The sequence below is a fragment of the Typopeltis vanoorti genome, chromosome 12 (assembly GCF_054136105.1).
Source record: "Typopeltis vanoorti isolate ZY-2024b chromosome 12, IOZ_Tvanoo_1.0, whole genome shotgun sequence".
Classification (NCBI taxonomy): Eukaryota; Metazoa; Arthropoda; class Arachnida; order Uropygi; family Thelyphonidae; genus Typopeltis; species Typopeltis vanoorti.
Window position 1 is genome coordinate 105,649,413 of NC_143560.1, and position 24,290 is coordinate 105,673,702.

Sequence of the window (24,290 nt, forward strand, 5' to 3'; positions counted from 1 at the left end):
AATAAAGAGAAAAAGAAATGGCTTGAGTTAAGCATGGAGAAGTCACATCAAATAAGTGGCATCAGCGGAACTAGCTACAGATCCAAGAATGAGCTGCTGTGTTTGTATACAAATGCTAGAAGTGTAAGAAACAAAGCAAATGAAATGGTTGCATTAATCGAGTCTGTTCACCCAAGAATTGTTGGAATGAAACATGGTTGGATGAGGATGACATCCTGACAGGAATAGAGATGGAAGGGTATGATGTGTTTCGTGAAGATAGAAGGATAAAAAGGGAGAGGAAGTGCTACTGATGATAGAGAAACAGTTATGTACATACAAAATAGAGATGCAAGAGGGAAATAGTGTCAGTGGTTTTGAGGCAGTATGGTGTGAGATAGAGGAGAATAGAATGAAATACTTAGATGTTGTTATAGACCTGGTAATTTGGATAGTAGTGACTATGAAATGTATAATCAAATTAGCCAAGCAAATAAGAAAAGGTAATAATTATGAGTGGTTTTAATTATGGGATGATGAGATAACAACTGGAAGTAAAGAAAATGAGTTTCTTGAGTTTTTTAATGGACAACTACCTCAAACAGTATGCAACAGAGGGCACATGAGGGTCTTGGATTTGATCATCTCATCAGAGGATGTAATTATAAATGAGGTGTCATATCACCCTCCAGTTGGTGAGAGCAACCATGAAGTGATTATCTGGGTAGTTGCCAGCAGTGTGAGAAAAGAGTAGGTTTATGTGGAACCACAAGACTTGTGATTATGAGGAGCTTAGGAGACAGCTTATAGGTGTAGAATGGAATGAGGAGTCAGCTGGAAAAGAGGTCAGTGCAGTTTGGGGAATATTCAACAACTATCTACTACAAGCAATGTCTAATTGTATTCCAAGGGTGAGAAGATTAAATAAGGTTGAAATAGATGAATGAAGAGATTAACCATGCAATACAGAGGAATATAAGAGGAATGTAATAATCAATTCCATGAGTATTACAAAGAGCAGGCAAGACAGATGAATTGGTTGGTAAGGGTAGCAAAAGTGAAATATGAGCAGCAGTTAGCTAATGAAGCCAAAACCTAGGGTGTTCTTTCGATATGCAGCGAGCAAAAAAAGGAATGATTATGGAAGGATGACACTGACTGGAGAAAATGGTATAAGAACAACTGCTGCAGAAGATATAGTGGAGATACTTGATGAGCAGTCCACAAAGGTCTTTCACTCTTGTGAATGTGACAGCATGGAGAGTTTGAAAGCAGTTGATGTCTTCAAGGTAGTGTAGGAGTTGGGAATTGATGATTTTTTTTTTCCATTACTTTTGACAGGATTGAGGTAAGCGAGATAGGACGATAATTGGACGGCAGTGACTTGTCACCCTTCTTGGAAATGGGCTGAATATAGGCCAATTTCCAGTTTGTGGGATAGATCCCAGTAGAGTAAGAGAGTATATATAGGTGACATAGGATAGGAGTTGGTTCTGGTGTGCAAACTTTCAGGACAATTGGGGGAATGCCATCAGGTCCAGGAGACTTTTTTGTGTGTGTGTCTAATTTGGATTGTATTTTCCTGATCTCATCCTGGCAAAAGGATATAGGGGACATTGTATGTTGGGTGTCTGGAATGGTTGGGAGGACATTTACCATCATCAGTTATGCATGCATTGGAAGCAAAGTGTGAAGCCAGAAGATTGGCTTTTTCTGTGGGTGATGATGCAGTAGAGCCATCTGGGTACAATAAGGGCAGGAATAGTGTTGGGCAGAAGTTAAGGCCAATTGCTTTGGCGAGAGACCAAAAGGCTCAACTGCCGTTTGGATAAGCTGCTAGTTTCCTGCTTTTTGCTCTTTCGAACTCTGTTTTGAAAGCATTGATTGTTTTTTTGCATCTATTTTGGGCTTCGGTATAAGCTCTAAAGGAGGATGAGATTCTTGGTTTCAGCCAGTTATGGTATGTCTGAGAGGAAATCTGTGCAGCCTTGGCACATCTTTTGGAGAACCAGAGTTTAGTTAGGGAATGGCAGTTCAGAGTGCTGTGTGGAATGTATGTTTCCCTGCCAGCGAGAATTTACTTTGGTAATGAGTTTGGTGCATATGTTTGGGTGGAAGGCTGGAAGCAGTAGTCCAACCATGGGAATGTGCGGAGTTGAAGAAGTTGCGGAGACTGTCCTACTTGGCACTGTTACAATGCCAAACTACTCTTGTATGGGAGTGTCTGTGTGAGTGTTGTTGCATGGGGAGGAGATGGGCATTAGACTGTAGTCAGAATTACACAGAGGGGCTCGCTACTTTCACTGTGTATTTGGAGGGTTCATTGGTGAGGAAGAGATCTAGTGTGTTTGGGTTATCTGGTATTCTAGTTGGCATCTCAACAAGTTGTGTAAGGTCGTTAGTGATGGCAAATATTTCAGCATCTCTGCCTACAAGATCTGTACTACCGGAGGAGGAAAACCAGCTAATGTTGTGGACACTAAAATCTCCTAGGAGGATAATTTTGCTGTTGGGAAAGTGGGATTGGAGAAAGTCAATTTTTAAGGAGAGGAAATTAAAGAGCCAAGAGTGGTTGGTTGTGTTGGGAGAGCGATAGAGACAGCAAATGAATTTGACTGAGTGGGGAAGGGATATTTTCAACCAGAGAAGGTCGAAGTTGGGTGCTCAGGCAAGGTATGTCAGAGTGGATGTATGCACAGACACCACCCTTGGGACAAAAGTTGTTAAAGAGCTAGTAGTTTGGAAGGTTGAGATGAATAGTGCTGGTCGGAGTTTAGGCCATGGATGTTGGTGAAGTGGATATGTAGAATTTGGTGAGCCATATGTTTGACCACAAGGATCTTACACATTTCCTATGCAGTGCATGCATACTGGTCTCCATGGTGGCTGCTAGTAGCATCACTTGGTTTTTGCACCAGTTTAATTTGTCTGTAGTCGATGATCCGACTGTTGTCACCATTTTGACATTTTTCTTTGAGTTGTCTTCGAAGCTGGCATCTTTGTTCTCTTTGTGCAAATGATAAATCTGGTTGAGCACATATGAGCGATTGGGGACAAGTGTCTTTGAACTTGTTGTTGATCGCTGTTATTAGTTTTGATGTGCTTGTTGGCACATCAAAAGGTCTTGATAAGACCTCACTTACACTAGTCGTGTGCAAGTCTGGTCTCCTTATTTCCTTGGCTATTCTGATACTGTAGAGCAGCGTTTCCCAAACTTTTCCTACGACGGAACACTTCACAAATCCTGAAATTTTAATGGAACACCTTGGTTAGAGTCGAGTATCATTGGTCTCATATTCAATGCAAAACTAAGTGCACACTATCACCGAAGTGTGCACACTATCACCGAAGGTTGTATCACATCATAAAAGTGCTACAGCACACACTACAGGTGTGCTGGGCTGAATTGCATTGCATAGTTAGTCTGTTGCCACGGTATGACAGAGAGGAGTTTAGGAGGAGGGCCATAATCGCAAATGACATTATGCGTAGGTTATGCAGATGGTGTGGTGTGGAATTCGTGGACGTGTGGAATGAGTTTGAAGGGCGAAGGGACTTATACAAGATGGATGGCCTGCATTTGAATGGACGTGGTGTGCGGAGACTGGAAAGAGTGTTGCTGAATGAAGTGAAAATGGATGTGCAAAACCAGGGAAACTAGAACTACCAAGGAGGGGAATGGATATGCAGACATCAGTGAGACAGATGAGTGTAAGAATGTATATAATGTACCCGAGCCAGCACTAAGGCCAAAAAATGGGAATGGGTCATTTAGAATAACGTATCAATATAGGGATGGGACTAAGGGATCACTGCATTTCATGTATACTAATACCAGGAGTATTAGGAACAAGAAGGAAGAAATTTTGGCCTTGATTGGCTCTTCCTGGCCACAGGTTATTGGCATTAGTGAAACATGGCTGATGGAAGAAGATATAGTTAGTGGGATAGAATGTGTAGGTTATAGTGTGTTTAGGAGGGACAGAGAGAATAAAATGGGGGGAGGGGTATTATTGATGATAGCTGATGAACTGCAGCCAAGGAGAATTGAAGTTGTATCGCAGGATAGTGAAAGGAGCTCATTTGAGGCTATTTGGTGTGAGATTGAGACTGGCAGAATAAAATATACAGTTGGGTGCTGCTATAGACCAGGTGATGGAATAGATGGTGGAAATAGTATGCATAGGGAAATTGATGAAATGAGTGGAAGGAGGGTAATTATTATGGGAGATTTCAACTATGGTACCAGTGATTGGAAGGAGGAGAGGACACATGTGAGGAAGGAAAAGGATTTTATTCAATTATTAAGGGATAACTATCTGAGACAGCATGTAATTGAAAATACTAGGGGTGTGAGAGTGCTTGACCTGGTAATAGCATCTGAGAATTTGACTGTAATGAATATGACAATGTTGCCACCTATTGGTGAGAGTGATCATAAGGTCTTGACCTGGGAGGTGGCTAAAGGTGTGGAATTTTCGATTAAGACAGGGTATATGTGGAATTACCGTGCTGGCAAGTATGACAAGCTTAGGAGATTGCTCGGATCAGTGCCATGGCATGTACAACTGCAAGGGCTGGACGTCGATAACGCATGGGAAGTGGTCAAGGAGCATTTACAGGAGGTAATGGCTGATTGTATACCTAGGGTCCGAATAGTAAAACAAGTAGGGGTTAAATGGATGAATAACACCATTAAGCTTGAGCTGCAAAAAAAGAAACAACTGTGGAGGTAATTTAAAGAAAGGGGTGACCTGCAGGCACACGAACGGTATAAAGTGCAGGCCAGAAAGGTAACGAGTGTGGTAAAAAAAGCAAAAGCGGATTATGAAAGGAAATTAGCTTTGCAAGCAAAAGAGAATCCAAAACAGTTCTTTCAATATGCTACAAGCAAGAAAAAAACTGCACACGGCAAAACGATTTTAAGGAATGACGATGGTAAGGATGTCACCGAATCAGTCGATATAGTGGAGTTACTGAGCATGCACTTTGCAAAAGCATATTATCCAGGTGGTGACATTGAAAAAATGAAGGAACTATTAGTTTATACGGGAATAGTGATGAATGAAGTGGAGGTGAATAGTCTATTACAGAACCTTAATGTGAACACATTTGTGGGATTGGATGGTATACCGGCACGGGTCTTGCGTGAAGCGGCTAAAGAATTATCAGTGGCCTTGACCATGTTGTTTAATCTGAGTCTCAGGTCTGGCTTAGTCCCGAAGGTGTGGAAAGAGGGGCAAATAGTTTCACTGCATAAAGGAGGATCCAAGACTATGGTTGCAAATTACCAACCGATCAGCATATCAGGAGTCGTTGTCAAGGTCTTAAAGAAAGTAGTCAAGGGAAAAATACAGGAATGGATTGATGAAAATGAGATACTGTAGAGGGGACAGCATGGCTTTGTGAAGGGTAGATCATTCTTCAGTAACTTGCTCAAGTTTTATAACAAGGTGACGGCTGAACTGGATAAGGGAAATGGGTTTACAGTGATACTGCTGGACCTGGCAAAGGCGTTTGACAGGATACCACATGGAATACTAATTCGTAAACTACAACATATGGGAATGGATATAGGGTTGGTGAGATGGATAGGTGGTTGGTTGATGGAGAGATATCAAAGAGTAGTTTATTCAGGAGTAGAGTCCAAAAGACGGCCTGTGACTAGTTTTGTGCCGCAGGGTTCTGTTCTTGGACCACTGCTGTTTAATCTGTTCATTAACGATATAGGGAAGGATCTAAGTGGAACAATTCATTTGTTCGCTGATGATGCAAAGTTGGGTAGGGCTATAGTGAATGCAGAAGATGTCAAAGTCTTGCAGGATGACTTAGATAGATTAGAGTTCTGGGCTAAGGAGAATGGATGTCAATTTAATGTGACAAAATGTAAGGTTATGCATTTTGGGGTGAAAAGATTAGCAGCAGTATACCACATTGGTGGAACTGTACTCCAAAGAGATTGATGAGGCCAGGGACTTGGGAGTGTTGGTGGATAGGGAGATGAAGTTTAGGGGGCACACTGCAAAAGTAACTAAATCAGCTTATCAACTCACTTGGTTGTTGAAAAATACCTTGACGAACAGAGACAAGCAAGTTATTGTACCTCTGTACCGAGCCTTGATAAGACCTCATCTCGACTACTGTGCCTAGATTTGGTCACCTCAGTTCCTTCTTGATGGGGAGGAGGCAGAGAGGATCCAGAGGCGAGTGACTAAGATGATAACAAGTCTATGGAATGAACCATATGAGAACAGGTTGAAGATTTGTGGGTTGCAGAAACTAGTTGATAGGCGGAGGAGGGGAGATATGATTGAGACATTCAAATTGCTAAAGGGATTCTATAGGATTAATTCAGAGGATATTTTTGAGATCAGGACTGGTGGTGGGAGAACTAGGGGACACCTATGGAAGCTGGGCAAGAGTGTGGTTAGCAGGGGTGTTAGAGCTGGGTTCTTTACTTTTCGAGTGGTAAATGAGTGGAATAAGCTGCCAGAGTCTGTTGTGGGTGCTATGACGGTGAACAAGTTCAAGACAAGGTATGATAGATACTGTGAGAATGTAATCACATACTTGTGTGGACATGATGTTTAGGGCCTCCCTCGATGAGTCTAAGGACTCCTGGAGTCGCCCGAAATAATAATAATAATAATAATAATAATAATAGATCCTGCTTGTGACCACATGTTTCCTAGAATAGATACCTCCGTACTTCACTCGCGCTTGGAGGTGTTGACAACCGTGGGTGGCTGTCAGCCAGCAGCTGAGTCAAGGCCAGTGTGCACTAGCCTTAATAGCACAATCCACATGCAGAGTGAGGAGCTCCTCATTTTCAAACATATTTGAACTAGTCGCAGCATTTAAAACCATTCCAGGCTCATATTAATTTCGATAATTTTTCATGGAACACTTATTCACTTTCTGCAGAACGCAGTTTGGGAATGCTAAAAATGGTATAAGGATTGTGGAATATTGATTATGAAGACAGATTGAGAATTTGTAAAATGAGTCTAAGGACTCCTGGAGTCGCCCGAAATAATAATAATAATAATAATAATAATAATAGATCCTGCTTGTGACCACATGTTTCCTAGAATAGATACCTCCGTACTTCACTCGCGCTTGGAGGTGTTGACAACCGTGGGTGGCTGTCAGCCAGCAGCTGAGTCAAGGCCAGTGTGCACTAGCCTTAATAGCACAATCCACATGCAGAGTGAGGAGCTCCTCATTTTCAAACATATTTGAACTAGTCGCAGCATTTAAAACCATTCCAGGCTCATATTAATTTCGATAATTTTTCATGGAACACTTATTCACTTTCTGCAGAACGCAGTTTGGGAATGCTAAAAATGGTATAAGGATTGTGGAATATTGATTATGAAGACAGATTGAGAATTTGTAAACTGCCAATGCTAGAAAAACAGGAGAAAGAAAGAAGGGTGATATGATTGAGAATTACAAACTTCTAAAATGATTTAATACGCAGGATTTCAGTTAAAAGAATTTTTCATTTTGTGGAAGATGGGGAAAGGACAAGAGGGCATCCTTTCGTCCTTTTGGCAGCTGAGAATGAATATCATCAAGAAAGGAATGAGATCTAGATTTTTCTCTCATGGAGTCATGTGCATGTAGTGTGAATGAATCCAACAACACGTATGACAGCTGATGCATGTAGTATGTGGCATTCCTCATACTACATGCATGTAGTATGAGGAATGCCTATGCGGGATTCGAACCTGCAGCCTTGGCTGGAGAGAGGATATGCTTACCACTCGGCCAACCAGTCCATATGACTGATTCCCTGTAGGTCGCTCTTAATAATAATAAAAAAACAGTGATTACCTTATCATCCCAATATCCTTTTATGGAAAACATGTTCCAGAGACATTAATATACTGTTAATTTGAATAAAACGTAAAAGAAATTTAAGAGAAAATTTTAAAAGTTATGGAAAAGTTTAGCCAATTCATGAATAATGAAATAATTTAAAGGACAGAGAGAGAGAGAGAGAGAGAGTTGATTTTTTATGGTGCAAAGACATCAGAGGTTACACTGTGCCAGGACACAGGTTTACAGCAGTACACATGGTAAATGGTTAACACAATCGCAAACATCCATGAAATGGTGGGATTGAAACTCGCTGCCTCTTGGCTGAAGAGTGGATATGCTAACCATTTGGCCAACCAGGCTAGCAGAGAGAGAAAGAGAGAAAGAGGTGTTTAAATTATACAATATTTGTTAGAAAAACTTATGGAATTATATAGTTGACATGTATTCACATACCCCATCTCAATAAATTTGAATGTGTCACTGACAACATAGCCAAATGTGAAAAGCTAAGCTGAAACATTCAATATAGCATCATTAAAAATACCTGGAAAAGTTAGCATCCTAAATAAAGTCCAATAAATCAAAAAGCAATATTCAGTTTTTGACATCATGTCAATTTGAATGAATTAAACTGTCATTCATAGGGACTTAAGATGTGAATTTAGACAAGATTTTTTTATGTAGATCTAATTAAATTACTTAATTCAGTTAGTTAATCTGGATAGAATCCAGATTAACTAACTTAATTAACAGAATGCCTTGCAACTCAGATTATAGGATTGAATCCCACTGGGACAACAGATGTTTGTGAGGCCCCCCACTGTCTCTATGTGGATCCAACACTCTGCTTTCTGAAGAAATGATCTGAAAATGTACCATGTCTAGGCCAGTATTATTGTTGTGCTACAGGCTTACAAACTTTCATGAGTAAGATTTTCATAAAAAAAAAGGAAATAAATAAAAAAATATAATAAATAACAAATCTATAATTGTGAGTGTTTGAAACTCCACAAGATGCTTGATACATAAAATAATTATTCATTGTCAAGGCACAATAACAATTAACCCAGTCATCCTAGCAAAAATAATTTCAGGTCAGAAAGGAATGTATTTGTTACAATGATTAATTGCACTATCATTCACTGAAATTAGGGAAATAATTCCATAAAGTGATTTTAGGGATTTCACTCCAAGTGAATGCCCATTCATTCATCCTAGGCTGTGCACTAGAATACAGCAAACTTTTTTCCAACACAGTATTATAAGAAAACAAAATAAAACTTACACTAGAAGATCTCTGTCGTGCTAATAAAATCTTGTCCTTTAATTCCTTTAAGTTTAATTGCATCTGATTATGTTTTTGTCTCACTCTATGGGATGATGCTTCTGCATTATCAGCACTCTTAGAACTGTCTCTAATATCACGCTGAGCTTGATCAACTATAAAATAATATCATACATTAGTACCATGGGCGAGCTAAAGTTTTATTTATGTTTTATACTTGTTTTTATATATTTTATTTACTAATAACATGTTCTGGTATAAGGATGTGCATTAACTCACATGGAGAGATGATGCAAGAAGTAAAAAAAAAAAGTTTCATTTGACTAATTGTAAATAGCAACCTTCATGCTGGTTCAGGACACAAAAAGTATATATATAGGATTTGAAACAGGAAGTGATCACCAATTAGTTTTGAATAGGATAAAAATTAATTTTTAATACTGAAAAGAACAATACGTAAACATTTTTAAAAAGAATAAAACTTTGAGCAGCTTTCAGAGGAAATGTATTAAACTGGAGACTGAAATATACAAAAACCATAGAAGAAAAAAATGGAAGGAGTGTGAAAACAAGAACCAACCCTTAGAGACAAAAAAAATCAAAATATCATGGTGGACTGAACAAGTTAAAGAAAGTTCTGAAAAAGATTATTATATCAAAGGTTCCTATCAGTCAAAGAATACAGAAGCAAATGCAAACAAGCTAAATTATCTGTAAAAGTAGGGAAACAAGTAAGAATATTCTGGAAGGCTGGAGTAATTACTTTTGAAAAGCAGGTGACAGAAAAGAGATAGAAACTGCTATCCAGAGAGAATTCGGCATGAGTAAATTTCAGTATTGCAGGTCAAAAAGAATGTCAGAAATCTGACAACAAAACAAGAACAAATGTTATCTGTTTTGTTGTCAAACTTCTTTCATATTTTTTCTCCCATGATTTCTGTATATTTCAGTCTACAATTCAATACATTTCCTCTGAAAGTTTTATTCTCTTTAAAAATTTTACGTATTTTCTTTTCAGTACTAAAAATTAATTTTTATCCTATTCAAAACTAACTGGTGATAACAAATGTTATCTGTTTGCCATCAACATTTCTTAGAATAAACTCTCTCAAGGCAAAACAGGATTTGCAACTAAACAATATTTCATTACTATTTTTTTTTTAACCAAGTTATTAGTTTTATCAGAAATTTTCATTATGTTGCAATTTTTTTGCAAACTTTGAAGAGGAATACTAAGTTGGTAATTTATATGAAGTTAAATATATGATACTTGTTAGAGAGTGAAAACTAATGATTTGCATCCTCCTTTCCTTTAATAAAAAAGAAAGCTTACTTGTTCTTGTCAAGTTTTCTAATCCTGCCAAACTGCCTGCTTTCATGGTTTCTAAACGAGGAATTAAATCATTTTCAACTTTATCTTTGATGTAATCAACTTTCTCATTGGCACCTTCAGCTTTTTTGAGAGCTGTTTTCTGCTTAGCATCAATATTCCGAAGAGCACTTCCAATTCCTGGGGGGGGGGGGTGGTGGAATAAAATAAAAAACAAATAATTTTTAAAGCTTTTCTTGAAATCTATATTGAAAAAACTCTTTGTTTCAACAAGGATTAATGTTATTTTATCAAGTCTGTTTAATAAGGTAATGAGTTAACCAGGTAATAAGTGAGATCCTAAAATTGTAAAGATTTATTTTTATACAATAAAAAATTATAGTTAGTTATATATCAAAAAATTAAATGACGTTTTTATAAAAGAATGAGTATACGTAATTAGTATACTCGCACTAAGACTAATAGCAGAAAAAGCTCGAAGAAAGAACAAAAAGATATATTGTTGTTTTGTGGACAATAAATTGATCCGCCTGCTGAAAGATATAAACAGCCAAGCACAAGCAAAAATCAGAATAGCAGGAGAGACTGGAGATTGGTTTGCCACAAGTCAAGGCACAAGACAAAGGGACCCAATATCATCAATCATCTTCATCACACATCTGGGAAGAACACTATATAAGATTAAAGAAGGTGGAGGCATTTCAATAAATGGCATGAGAATAAACTACCTCTGCTTTGCAGATGACATCATCCTGATTGAAGAAGACGCAGCAAGGCTGGAACAGACATTGCAAACACTATACACAGAAGGAAAAAAAGATATGGACTAAATGTCAACTTTGAAAAAACTAAAACAATGATATTCTGACAACAGGAGTTACTGAACAGAGTTACGATAAACAGATTTCAACTGGAAAATGTGGAACACTTCACATATCTTGGATGCAACATGACGCATGACTTGGACCCCAAAAAAGAGATAAAAATTAGAATAGCCAGAGCAACAACTATTTTAAAAGCCATGGACAAAATACGGAAGAGCCGAGCTATAAAGATGCAAACTAAACTGTGCATTGTAGAAACCTGTATCTTCAGCAGCATGCTCTATGGATGTGAGGCCTGGGTACTCCTGAGAGAATCTGAAAGGAGGATATTGGCATTTGAGAGGAAGTGCTATAGAACGATCTTGAGAATAAGCTGGATACAGAAGGTAAACAATGAGGAAATCTAGAGACGAATACAACCAAAAGAAAACCTAATCCAGAAAATAATCAAAAGGAAACTACGTCTATTTGGCCATATATGCATGTGGGCTGTTCAATAAGTAATAAGACTAATTTTACTGTGGCGAAACCACTCATCACAATATTAATTTCTGTGGAATAAAGAAATGTTGCTGTCTGTATTAACAAAAGTGGTTGATAGATGGCGTATACGGGCTGATGTGCAAGAGTGTCACATGACTAAACGCAAGTGCTCATCGGTGCGTCTATAAGGCGCGACCAGTCTTCGAAATTGAAGCATCCTTGGAATAGCGTTATGCGATTAAATTTTGTGTGCATTTGCAAAAATCGGCATCGGACACTTTTAACATGATACGCAAAGCTTTCCACGATGAAGCGTCGAGGGCAAGTGTTTTTCACTGGCATAAAACTTTTAAGGATGGCAGGCAAAATGTGGACGATCTTGAACATGAGGGAAGATCTTCAAAGTCCATCACAGAGACAATGATCAACACGGCAGTGATCATCATCAAGCATGTCAAAAGGAAGTGTCCATTGCTGAAGAATGCTTTTTATTGCACCACGATAATGCAAGGCCACATATTGCTGGTTGTGTAGTGGATGTTTTGCAGAAGAACAACATAGATATCCTACCATACTCTTCATACAGTCCTGATCTTGCACCGTGCGATTTCTGGCTGTTTCCTCAGCTCAAGAAACCACTAAGAGGCCGCCATTTCGAAAGCAACAAAGCATGTGTAAAAGCTGCAGAGGCAGTTTTGAAAGAACTCTCAAAAAAACAGACTTTAACATGCGTTTAAGAAGTGGACGCAACGTTGGGACAAATGCATCGCGTCTCATGGTAGTTACTTCAAAAAAGACCATGTAATCTGTTTTCTGTATAAATATAATCTTATTACTTATTGAACAGCCTACGTAGAATGAATGATGAGAGAAAATTAAAATGTTGCTGTTTGGAATGATTAAAGGAAAGAACAAAAGAGGAAGACCAAACAGAGAATGGGGCGATGGCATCGTCAAATGGTGCCGAAACTCTATACACAAACTGAGTCATCTTGCATAAAACAGAATGCAGTGGAAGAATCATATCAATATGGCAGCAGACACCTACGGGCACTGGACCCATGGTTGTTGATGATGATACGTAATGAATGAAAGTTCCAGTTGTGCATTAGGAAAGGCATAAAAGTAACCACAGATTTGCTTATAAAAGATTCTTTTTAAGATTAACATTTATCTAGTACTAACCAACTTGAATATTATCTGTTTATAAATTATCACCAAATGTCTTTTTAAATGTCTGTCTGACTTTATAAATCCTCAACTTCATGAAAATCTTCATTAATTTTCTGATATGTTAACATCACGGATATATAGGATAATACTTAGATTCTTCTAATGAATCACTGATAATTTGACTGTGTCTTAATCATTATCAAAGTAGATATTACTATGACAGGTAAAGAAAGTTAACACAATTTATCAAATTCTATAAAAGTAACAATATGCATAGTATGTTAATACATGACATGCAGCTTTGTGCTGTATAAAGCTTGAAACTTAGCTATTAGTTTTGTAGTCCCATAATTAAAATTTTTTTTTTTTGTTGTTGATAATAAGTCAGATGAATAGCATTAAAAAAAAATGTTTCTCAGAATTCTGAAAGTTTCAGATAATCATTTCTGTTAAGTTTAGGAGATGTGATGAAGGTGGACCATTCTTACAGCTTTCTCTGAAAAGACTTTCTATGGAAAAACTTGCACATAAGTTTTCATCTTTTCCCATAAAATGCTGTCTAGGTGTGCAGGCACACTATCAGTAGTATATTTCACATTTCACAAGGTTTGGAATTGGTTGACTATAGCATATGTAGTTGTTTCACATTTTCCAGTTTGGGCAAAAATAAGCAAGCCTTCTGGAATAAAATAAGCAATTATTTATTTATTCGTATATTCGTATGGGGGGTTTACTCCCGTTCTTTCACCGTCCCTTAGGACTGGTTGAGTCCTCCTAGTGAGGGATTGGCCATGTATTTTATGACTATAGATCTGCCTATTCTGAGGGATGAAAAAACCCTCTACCTCCGTATGAGACTAGCCAACTCACCTTTAGTCGACAGAGACCAGATAAAGGTTCCTCATGTCATGGACGGGAATCGAACCAACCCAGGTCTTTCTGACTAAAGGACTTCGTCTATACCAATTGAGCTATGGAGGCTTTAATATGCAGTAAATGCTTGGATACGATAGCATTCTCTTCACTCCTTAGGTGAAAGGAGTGAAGAGAATTTTAATATTAGTCAGAATATATTACATGGATTAGTTCAGTTGAGTCTAGGATTCCAATTCCAGTTTTTTTGGATATTATTCTCCAGGGACTGCTGTGGTCTTCCTCTAGGTTGCTTTCTATCAGGCCTCATCTTCAATTCTTATTTAGTCATTCTCTCCTCACCCATTCTTTCACGTGTCTGAGCCATCTTGATCTGCAAGTTCTGATTTCATCAGCTGGAAGTGGGGATCAATAGAGTTCATATAATTCTTGATTATGTCTTCTTCACCATTCAACTATTGTGTTACCTCAGAAGTCCATAGACTTCTGAGGATTTTATGCTCAAAAAGCTGCAAAGCTTTTGCCTGTTGGTCTGTTATGTTCCAGGTTTCTGCTCCATATAAAACAACAGGTCTAATGATTGTTTTGTATATCTCTGTTTTAACTCTGCTTGACAGAATTTTGGAAGACAGTAATGTAGTGAATGATAAGAGCTATTGGAGGCATGCATTCTAACTTGCATGTCTGTTATTAGTTTGAGTAATTAATGTTCCAAGATACATGAAGAAGGTAACACTTTTAAATTTCAGGTTATTGATGGTAAACTGGTAATTTTCCCCTTGACGTGCTACATATTTTTAAATATTCAGTTTTATCTTGGTTGATTTGTAATCTAGTTTTTCAGCAAAAGTTCTGAATTTTCTGAATATTATTCTAATGGCTTAAGCATTTTCTCCAACTAAGCATATATCATACTCTTATGCTATTATTACAATACTGCTTGTGTTATCTTTTACAGTTTCTTGAAAAAATATGTTTTTCTAAAGCTAAGTTAAAAAGGATGGGTGAAAGGGTATCTCCTTACTTTAATCCTATCTTAATATCAATATACATTTAGAATTTAAAAAAAAAAAAAATAAAAAAATCATAAATTATGGAGGAAATTCCTGTGTTAGTAATGACTTCAACTTAATAGTATACACCAAAATAATCACCTGATGTTCTGATCTTCGTATCAAGGTCATCATCTGGAGTAAATGTGTGTATATATATATATATATATACATACACACACACAAAGAGGCACACTGCACAACAATAAGTATAGCAAGTTAAACTCACAATAATTTGGTCATCCCTTATTAACACTACTGGCCCATGGGGGGGGGGAGCTACATCAAAGCTAGAGTCCTATTACCTATTTGGCTAGATATTACTCAAAGATAAATTAGAGCAAAAACAGTAATGGCTCAGTCAAAAGTAAGTACCTACTAGCAATGACCAGCCACTTCATTTTCCAGGATAAAGGAACAAACAAATCATCCACTCACAATCATATTAATTTTAGTTTTTACAGTTGGTTTTCTGAAGAAATTTGTTATAAATTAGGCAAACCTAACTTTTCAATCTACCTATGAGAAATTCAGAAATGCAGTGGTTCAGTTTCAATTCATAATTGTTACTATCTATACCAATATGGTTATTACAATGTGAAGATTAAGTTCAATAAATATCCATGCATTCAGCATAAAAACAATTCTGGGGAATGGATTTTGTAATGGTCAGCTTAAAATATCATTACTACTGTTGGGAATATTGATCCAGATTTCTCCATAATTCAAATTAGGATTCTGCTAAAACAGCATGTTTTATAGTGTATAAGAATAATCTTTAAAATTCTGTTCTTGTAAAATAACAAAAATGTAAATTATTAAGAATTACTTACCTTTTGGTAGTGCATCCAGCTCTCGGTTAATAATATCATTAGACCTCTGGCCTAGAACTACATTTTCTGCCACCCTATCTAAATCTCTTTTTTTACTGTATAGCATTTCTTCCAACGCTAAATATAAATAGAACTTATTAAAAAAAAAGTGCAAAAGAGAAATCACTCTTTAGCTAATCTAGTTCTGTTTTAATGTGCAGTACCTTTTATGAGATATTTTTAAATCACTTAAATCAGTTAGGTATCATGCCTAATGACATTTCATGATAGTTCACAGTTACAAAACTTTTTTTAATTATAATTGCAACCTCCAATGAGTTCAAGATTGAGAAGGAAGAAGTTCTTTGGATTTATATCATATCTAGAATTTAATTTAACATGCACCCCTTTTAGGTATCAGTCCAACGCACAAGATCTCCTAATATCTATGACATGACAATACCATGTGTGTGTGTGGGCAAGTGGTTACAAAGAAGAAAGGAATTTGTTGATGTTTCTTAAGAGACCTGGTAATAATTGAAAAAAATGGTATGGAAAAAAGTATTTCAAACAGCAGATGTGTAGGGAATGAAGGAGGATGAGAAGTTGGTTCGATAAGTTTGGACCTGAACTATGAATGCATGTTCACCAGTATCTGTTCATGTTCATATGTGATATGAGGAAAGTGGAGGAATGGTAAGTTCAGTGGAGAGGTGCCCATGGAAATACCTACAGAAAAGATATAATGCAGCAACAGAGCATCTGTGGGAAAGAGACTGGAGGGGGAGTGTGAAAGAGAGGTACACCACCACAAATGTGGGAAAATTTTCTAAGGTTAAGCAGATTTGAGTTTTTATAGTGTTAGGAGTTAAGTGAGAAAGAAGTACTGTTTGGAATGAAAAAGAACATCAAGCTCTTTGGAGGTTGGAGATGCTATGGACCTGATGTGCTTGTGCCAGGATAAGTTAAATGTGAAAGTTAACTCAAAAAGAGAAACTAACCTTGGTTGGCAAGTAGAATATTGTCAAAAGTGAGAGAGGAAGTGAGGCATGGTCTTTCTGCTGCAAAAACACGATTGCATTTTCTGACATTAAAATTAACAATGTCATCTTCACCTCCCACTTGAGAATGGCAAGGAGATCAGTGTTTAAGGCACTGGTTATAGAAGATCCTGAAGTGTGGATTACCTGAACCAGAGGTTCTCAAAGTTAAAAAGAGGAGTAAGAGTGTACTATCATTAGCAAAGCTGTGAATAGGACTGGATGTCAGAGAGAGAGAGAGAGAGAACATCAGTGAGGCACAGGAGAAAGAGTGTAGGTGAAAGCACAGATCCCTGGGATTGATTGAGAAATCAGATGAATGGGAAAAAATCTGCCAAGACTTGCAATCAGCAATCCAGAAAGAAAGTTGGTGATCCATTCACAAAGGAAAGGAGGAATACCATAAGATGGTAGCTTGGCAAGAAGGCCATGATGCTAGACTCAGTCAGATGTCTTGAAAATATCAAGGGCAACAACCACTTGAGTTTCTCCAAATCTTTCCATGGCCGGCAGGCAGGCAGGCTGTCTAGGATGAGTAGTAGAATGAGAATGGCAGTGTTGATCTTTTCCATTATTTTTGAGAGTACTGAGGTCCGAGCAATTGTTTGCTGTTTAATGGAAACAGATTCAATAAAAACTTGCTTCCAAGTTGTTGGATAGATGTCAGATGAATATAACAGTTTGAGTAGATGATATAGGATAGGTGTATGTTCTGGAGCAGTGTTTCTCAACCTGTGGTCCACAACGATGGGACAGGTGGTCCGCAGGCAAACTTAAATTAATTAAATAAATATATTTTTTAATTATCCAAACAAAACAAATTCAAATTGAATAAGTAAGTAAAAATTATTGAAATCAAATGTAACTTAGTGGGTCCGTTTTAGGCATTTTACTGGTCCTTGGGCTTAGAAAGGTTGTTCTGGAGCACTAGCTTTCAGTACAATACAGGAATGCCATCAGGACCAGAAGTCTTATTGGTATCAAAACTGCTAAGTACTTTTGATGCTCTTCTAACATTATTTCAGAGGAGATCTGTCCTGGTTGTCTATATAAGAGTTGGAGGGGAAAAAAAAACTGATGCCAAGACATTTATTTTATCTTTAGGTGATATTACCATTGTTCTATCAGGATGTAAGAGAGATGGAAACTTGGAAAGATAGAAGTTGCATCCCACAGCCTTGGCAAGGGACCAGAAGTCTGAAACAGGAGACAATACTTCATCAGAGAACACTGATGAAGTATTCTTAGTGCATTTAGCCCTCACAAAGTCTGTCTTGGATTTACTGCTGATGATTTTTTCCCCCCAGTTTTTATGAGCTGTAGTGTAAACTGACTGAGAGGCTGGATTTCTTTTTCTTGATTCGGTGGGTATATGATGAATTTTTGACTTCGACTGCTTTGATACGATTGTTAAAAAACCAGGGTTTGGATAAGGGTTGAGGGTTTTGAGTGGAGTGAGGAATAAGAGCACTCATCCCAGTCAGAATAATTTCTGTTATTAAATCAGAGCAGGTGCTAGGAAGAGAAGGCCAGAAGCAGTATCATACTGTAGAAAACAAGGTATTGTTCAGTATTGTATATCTACAGTATTGTTCAGTGCCACAAGACACTTTGTGTCTTGTGGCACTGAACAATACCTTGTTTTCAGGCTACCTTTAGAAGAAATCACTTAACAACTGATCAACTTTTCTATTTAACCCAGCCAATTCAAGATAACTTCCAGACCAAACCTACCAAATCCACCATTGCAGCTTTTATAGATTTTAGCAATGCTTTTGACAAGGTGTGGAGGCAAAAACTATTTTCCAAGTTCACATTTCTAAATGTGAACTTTATAACAACCCAGAAAAAGTGCTGTATAAAATATGTGAATTTGACCTCTATGATCTGGTGTAATATTTGCATGGGATAATAAAAACTCACTGAACACATGCATGAAGAATATAAACTTCAGGCCAGAAAAGTGACAAGTATGGTTAAAAAAGAAAAGTAGAATATGAGAGGAGATCGGTCAGTCAGGTCAAAGCTAATCCAAAGGAATTTTTCTGCTATGTGGCAAGCAAGAAGGAAAATAATTATGGCAGGTTGACACTAGTGGATAGTTACGGTAGCAGAGTAACCATAGCAAATGATATTATTATTTGAGACCTCCAGGGTGTCAGGAACTCATTAAGGGAGACCACATACTACCAGTTGTCATACTTGTTCTTGAATTCATTCACACTGCTTGCAAACACAAGATTCAATGGCAATCCATTCCATGCACCACTCTATGAGAGAAAAATCTAGATCTCATCCCCTTTTTAGCGGCATTCATTCTCATCTTCCAAAGAAGCCCTCTTGTCCTTTCCCCAACCTCCATAAAATAAAAAATTCCATCAACTGAAATCCTGTATGACCCTTTCAGAAGTTTGTAAGTCTAAATCATATTGAAGGACACAATTCCTCTGCTACCATTAACAATACCCCCCCCTCTCTCTCTCTCTCTTCATCTTCCTATCCTTTAAGAAAATTCTATATTCTACCATTTTAAGTCCTGACAGTATATCATCCTCTGCCAACCAAGTTTCACTTATTCCAGTTATTTTTGGGCATGCTGATTTGATCGATGCTACAAACTCACCCCCTTTATTTCTGATACTCCATACATACAAGCAGCATAACAATTCTACACTCTTTGAGGCCATCCAATGAACACAATCACTCTTTACTCTTTCTGCTGTAGTGCAGTTCTCTCTTCATTCTGACCATTCCCGTTTCCCTGATCTGACTCCGATTTATATTCTTATCATCCCTATCATTGTGCACTGCATCACTCTGCCCTGCTGTAATCACTTTCACACTTTTGTATCCATCCTGCTCCTCCTGTCCTCCCATAACCTGCTTCTTAACTTCTCTCTCACTCTCTCTGACTCTTAGTGGGTACTAATTTCATATGAACCCTGTGTACTCTTAGTAAACAATCACTCTAAATGATCAACACCAAATCCATTAGAGCCTCCATAGCTGAGTCAGTACAGATGAAGTCCTTTGATGGGTTTGATTCCCATCCATGACATGAGGAACCTTTATCTGGTCTCTTCTGGCTAAAGGTGAGTTAGCCAGTCTCATATGGAGGTATAGGGTTTTTTCATCCCTCAGAACAGGCAAACCTTCCCTGTGAACACACATGGATCTGCAGATCCATGTGTGTTCACAGGGAATAAAATATGTACTTAATTCCTCATTAGGAGGGCTCAAACCCATTGTAAGGGATGGGGGGAGGAGGAAACTCATATGAATTAAATAAATACCAAACTGATTCAAATGCATTCCATCAGCTTTGAACCATTCTGATGAGGACATGAGGGATCTGAGACTGATTGTGGACAAGAGCTTCAAATTTCTGGGGCACAGCAGATTATTGCCATGATGCAGAGGATATTGACAAGTAAGGATGTTATGGTTCCACTATATAAGGCTTTGATCAGGTTGCACATGGATTACTTTGTACAGATTTAGTCAGCTGGTTGTCAAAAGGATGAAAAGCTATTGGAAGGGATCCAGAGATGATTAAGTAAGGGGATTTCTGGTTTCTAGAATGTTGAATATGAAGAGATAGCTTGAGGAAATGTAATTTGCAGAAGTTGGTGGATAGGAGGAAGAGGGGGGGGGGTATGATAAGATTGAGTCATATAAGTTGCTAAGGGGTTATTATCAGATTAAGAAGGAAGAAACTTTACTTAGAATGGGAGAAGGTAGAGGGAACAAGAAGTCATCCTTGAAAGTTGTATAAGAGGATGTAAGCAAGGAGGGCACCCTTTTTCAATGGAAAGTGGTCGATAATTGGAATGCACTGCCTGAGAATGTGGCAAGTGCAGAGATGGTGAATGTGTTTAAGGCATAGTATGATGAACTGTGTGTGACAGTGGTATCTCCCATGATGGGTCTTTTGACTTCATGGAGGCCTGATAAATAATATCAGAAGGTCAAAGAATGAAAGATAAAGATCTGATAATATTGGAGTCCTGACAGATAATAGACTAAATTGGAAGAAAACGTTTCAATTACAGTTAATAATGTAAGATTATCTTGTATAAAGTACCCTGTATACTCCCTGAGGATACATATCAGGAATTGGATGATGATAATAAAGTAAAAATAAATTTATTAATTTTAGAAATATTTAATTATTTTGTGGGAAGCTTCCAGTATTGAGACCACATTTCAAGATAAATAACGAGTTTAATAAAAATAAACAATTATAACCCTACAAGTTTTTGTAAGTTGTCAGACCTGTATCATACTAGCAAAAAATTAAACACAACAAAAGACTAGAAACAATTATCTACACATATTAGATGTTATCAGAACTTCACAATTGGTACATACAAATAAGTAACCCAGAATAAAAACGTTACATTCATTACTGTATGTATGTTGGAATGAATGTTTTTATTCTGGGTTACTTATTTGTATGTACCAATTGTGAAATTCTGATAACATCTAATATGTGTAATTAATTGTTCTAGTCTTTTGTTGTTTATACGCCTGACAACTTACATGTTAATATGTAATTATTACTATTTCTGTATTTGCGACATACCTGGAACTTCTTCATCTCTTAGTCGTCTTGCTAAAGCTAATAGTTGCAGACTACGTTCTTTGGCATTTTTTGCTAATTTTGTCAATGCACCATCTGTTCCTGGATAAGCCTGAATGGAAATGTGCTAATATTATTTCAAAATGAAACCATTTTATGATGACAAATTTTGCAATGAAACTCTGCAATCCATTTATATCTCAGGTTACTAGATTGTTGTGTTTTTTGAAATGATGTTGAAACAAACATTTGCAAAATTTATGAATCATTTAAATTATTTATTCGATATTTTAAAATATATAAAGATTTCAAAATGAGAGAGATTTTGAGAAAATAACTCGCAAAAAAAACACCTGAAATGGGCTGTTAGGTTTTTCAAGTATGTCTTTGTGTAACTCTAAAAATGATATTATCATGCAGTTCTCAAGATAAACAAAACAGAGACACTAATAATCCCAATTTTATGGATATTTGTCATAAAGTAAAATAAATAAATAAATACATGATCTTGTCAGCCATTGTTTGGCTTAAACTCAGATTATTCTTCACTACTTATCCCAATATTAATTTTCTCAAGAATATGTTGTATAATTTACTAAATATATGAAGAGCCAAAGGCTTCAATTCAGTGACATACAACTTGCTTAAGTTAAGGGATATTACATCCCATATTGTTTCATACTGAATATAGAAATTATATAAAGTTTGGCGATTCCAAGCGTAAGCAAATACCTGGATAGCAGCAACTGACCCTTAAGGTAGTGCAAGCTGAGGCAACTCGTAGCAAAGGTGGAGCAAGCTCCAATCACTATTCTTGATATTTACCCATAATGTGAACTTAGCTCCTAGGAGCTATATTACTGTTCTACATTATGAGAGAAGGTCACTACCCAGACCGGTTTCAACCTTCATTGAGGTCTCATCAGTGAGTAGGTAGACCTAATTAATACCAAGTTTGTAGCGAACAGAACTTGCATCCCTTCTATGAGAATTGCCAAGTGGTGTCCTAATAAATTACTAAATATATGAAGAGCCAAAGCGACATATAACTTGTTTAAGTTAAGGGATATTACATCCCATATTGTTTCTCAGCCGAATAAGAAACTCAAAAGAGTTTCATCAAAAGAGTTTTCGACAAGTTATGTTGCCGAATTGAAGCCTTTGGCTCTTCATATATTTAGTAAATTATACAACATATTCTTGAGAAAATTAATATTGGGATAAGTAGTGAAGAATAATCTGAGTTTAAGCCAAACAATGGCTGACAAGATACGCCGAACTTTATATAATTTCTATATTCGGCATGAAACTCTTTTGAGTTTCTTATTCGGCTGAGAAACAATATGGGATGTATATCCCTTAACTTAAACATGTTGTATAATGTTTTCCTCGAATGCCTCGCTAGGTAGTTCTCTCATATAATTCTGATATCCCTCCCTTTTTATAAATTGGAGCAATGCAAGTTTTGCTACAGTCATTTGGGATTAAATCTTCAGGCCAAGCCTTCTGATAAGCAGTGCAACCATGTAAAACTTATACATCTATACTGAAGTATTTCAAGTCTAATATTTACTCCAGTTGCCTTTCTACATTTCTATACTGAAGTATTTCAAGTCTAATATTTCTCCAGTTGCCTTTCTACATTTTAGATTTCCGATTACTTTTTTTTTAACCTCTAATACTGAAATATGTTCATGACTGCATTCCTCCTGGATATTTCCCTATCATCAGAATCCTGCTGATGCCTACTTAATGTAATAATTTGTCAGGATAATTATTCCAAATATCCAGAAGGATATTCTGGATATTTGGAAATTCTGGATTTTTATGCCTATTTCATCTCTTTAACTGTACTTTTTCCACCAATTCTGAGATTTTTTTTCCAAAATCTCTCCATGAATTTTGTTTAGCAACTTTTACACAAAAGCTTTATGGGAAGTTTTGTGTATATGTTGCCTCCCTCCCTCTACACAAAAGCTTTATGGGAAGTTTTGTGTATATGTTGCCTCCCTCTATATTCTATAAGGGCATACATTGACTTATTAGTCAGGAACTTTCCATATGTTTTCTTTTTCTTTCGATGGACTTTTTCCTCAACTTCCTGGCCATTTATAGAGTTCTGATTTTCATATCCTTATAGACAACTATTTTATTACATACTTTCTGGGTGGGCACCATGTAATAAAGTTTTTCATACAAATCTGAGATTAGCATGCTCCCTTTGTGGGTCAATAAGCACCAACCTCTAATGTTTGATTTTTTTTTTTTAAAGACCTTTTGTTTTTTCCTACAGTAATATTTCTTATTTCTTTTTTTTTTTAATATGTGAGTACACAGTTCACATATTTGAGATTTGTTCAACTTTATTATTGAAAGTTAGACACGTTTTTCTTTTCAATGTGATAATGATTTTTATCCTGCCCAACATTAGGCTCAGTTCCCATTTCATATCCACTGTACACACTCATATTCAGACGAAGCTGAAGACCCCTCCCCATTAACACAATCAACAAGACTTCTTGGTTTGTGTGTATGTAATCTTTCCATCTGAATTTTTGGATGATTTTTTGTTGGAATGCAGTGTTATTAATGACTATTCCACATTCTGAATGGTAAGATTGTATTCCAACATAAAAACATAAATTCTAGTGGATAGACCACATACACTATGATCTTGTGACATGATCACCAAGACTTTTCTACCCAGATAATAGGTTAGTACTTATTGCCAGGATAGAAAACTATCAGCCCTGCACTTTTCTCCAAACTGCCATAACATTTCTGAATGTCCAAAATTCATATCGCACTGTGATTCATTAGTCCAACAAGAATCATCTGTTCCTTTTAGTATGTGTCAGCTCCTATTACTATCCAAAATTTCTCTACTTGGTATTTTTATGGGTATTTTAGAATCTTTCATTGAAACCACAGGCACAAATGAGTAATTGTTCTATATGCAGTTTGAAATATGTCTGTATCACTCCTTTAAACCAATTCCTGTTTAAAAATGTAATTTTTATGAATAGCTGA

General features: G+C 36.9%; 1 protein-coding gene across 1 annotated transcript in view; it reads right to left on the reverse strand.

The window, feature by feature from the left end:
• Positions 1 to 24,290, reverse strand: part of LOC150101107 (laminin subunit alpha lam-3-like) — a 789,889-nt gene that overhangs the window by 187,917 nt on the left and 577,682 nt on the right. The window contains exons 43-46 of the mRNA XM_090402236.1: positions 21,264 to 21,372; positions 15,660 to 15,776; positions 10,425 to 10,601; positions 9,092 to 9,246 (exon numbers count right to left, since the gene is read on the reverse strand). Of these exons, the coding sequence (XP_090258362.1) occupies positions 9,092 to 9,246; positions 10,425 to 10,601; positions 15,660 to 15,776; positions 21,264 to 21,372 (558 nt within the window). The remainder of the gene's footprint in view (positions 1 to 9,091; positions 9,247 to 10,424; positions 10,602 to 15,659; positions 15,777 to 21,263; positions 21,373 to 24,290) is intronic.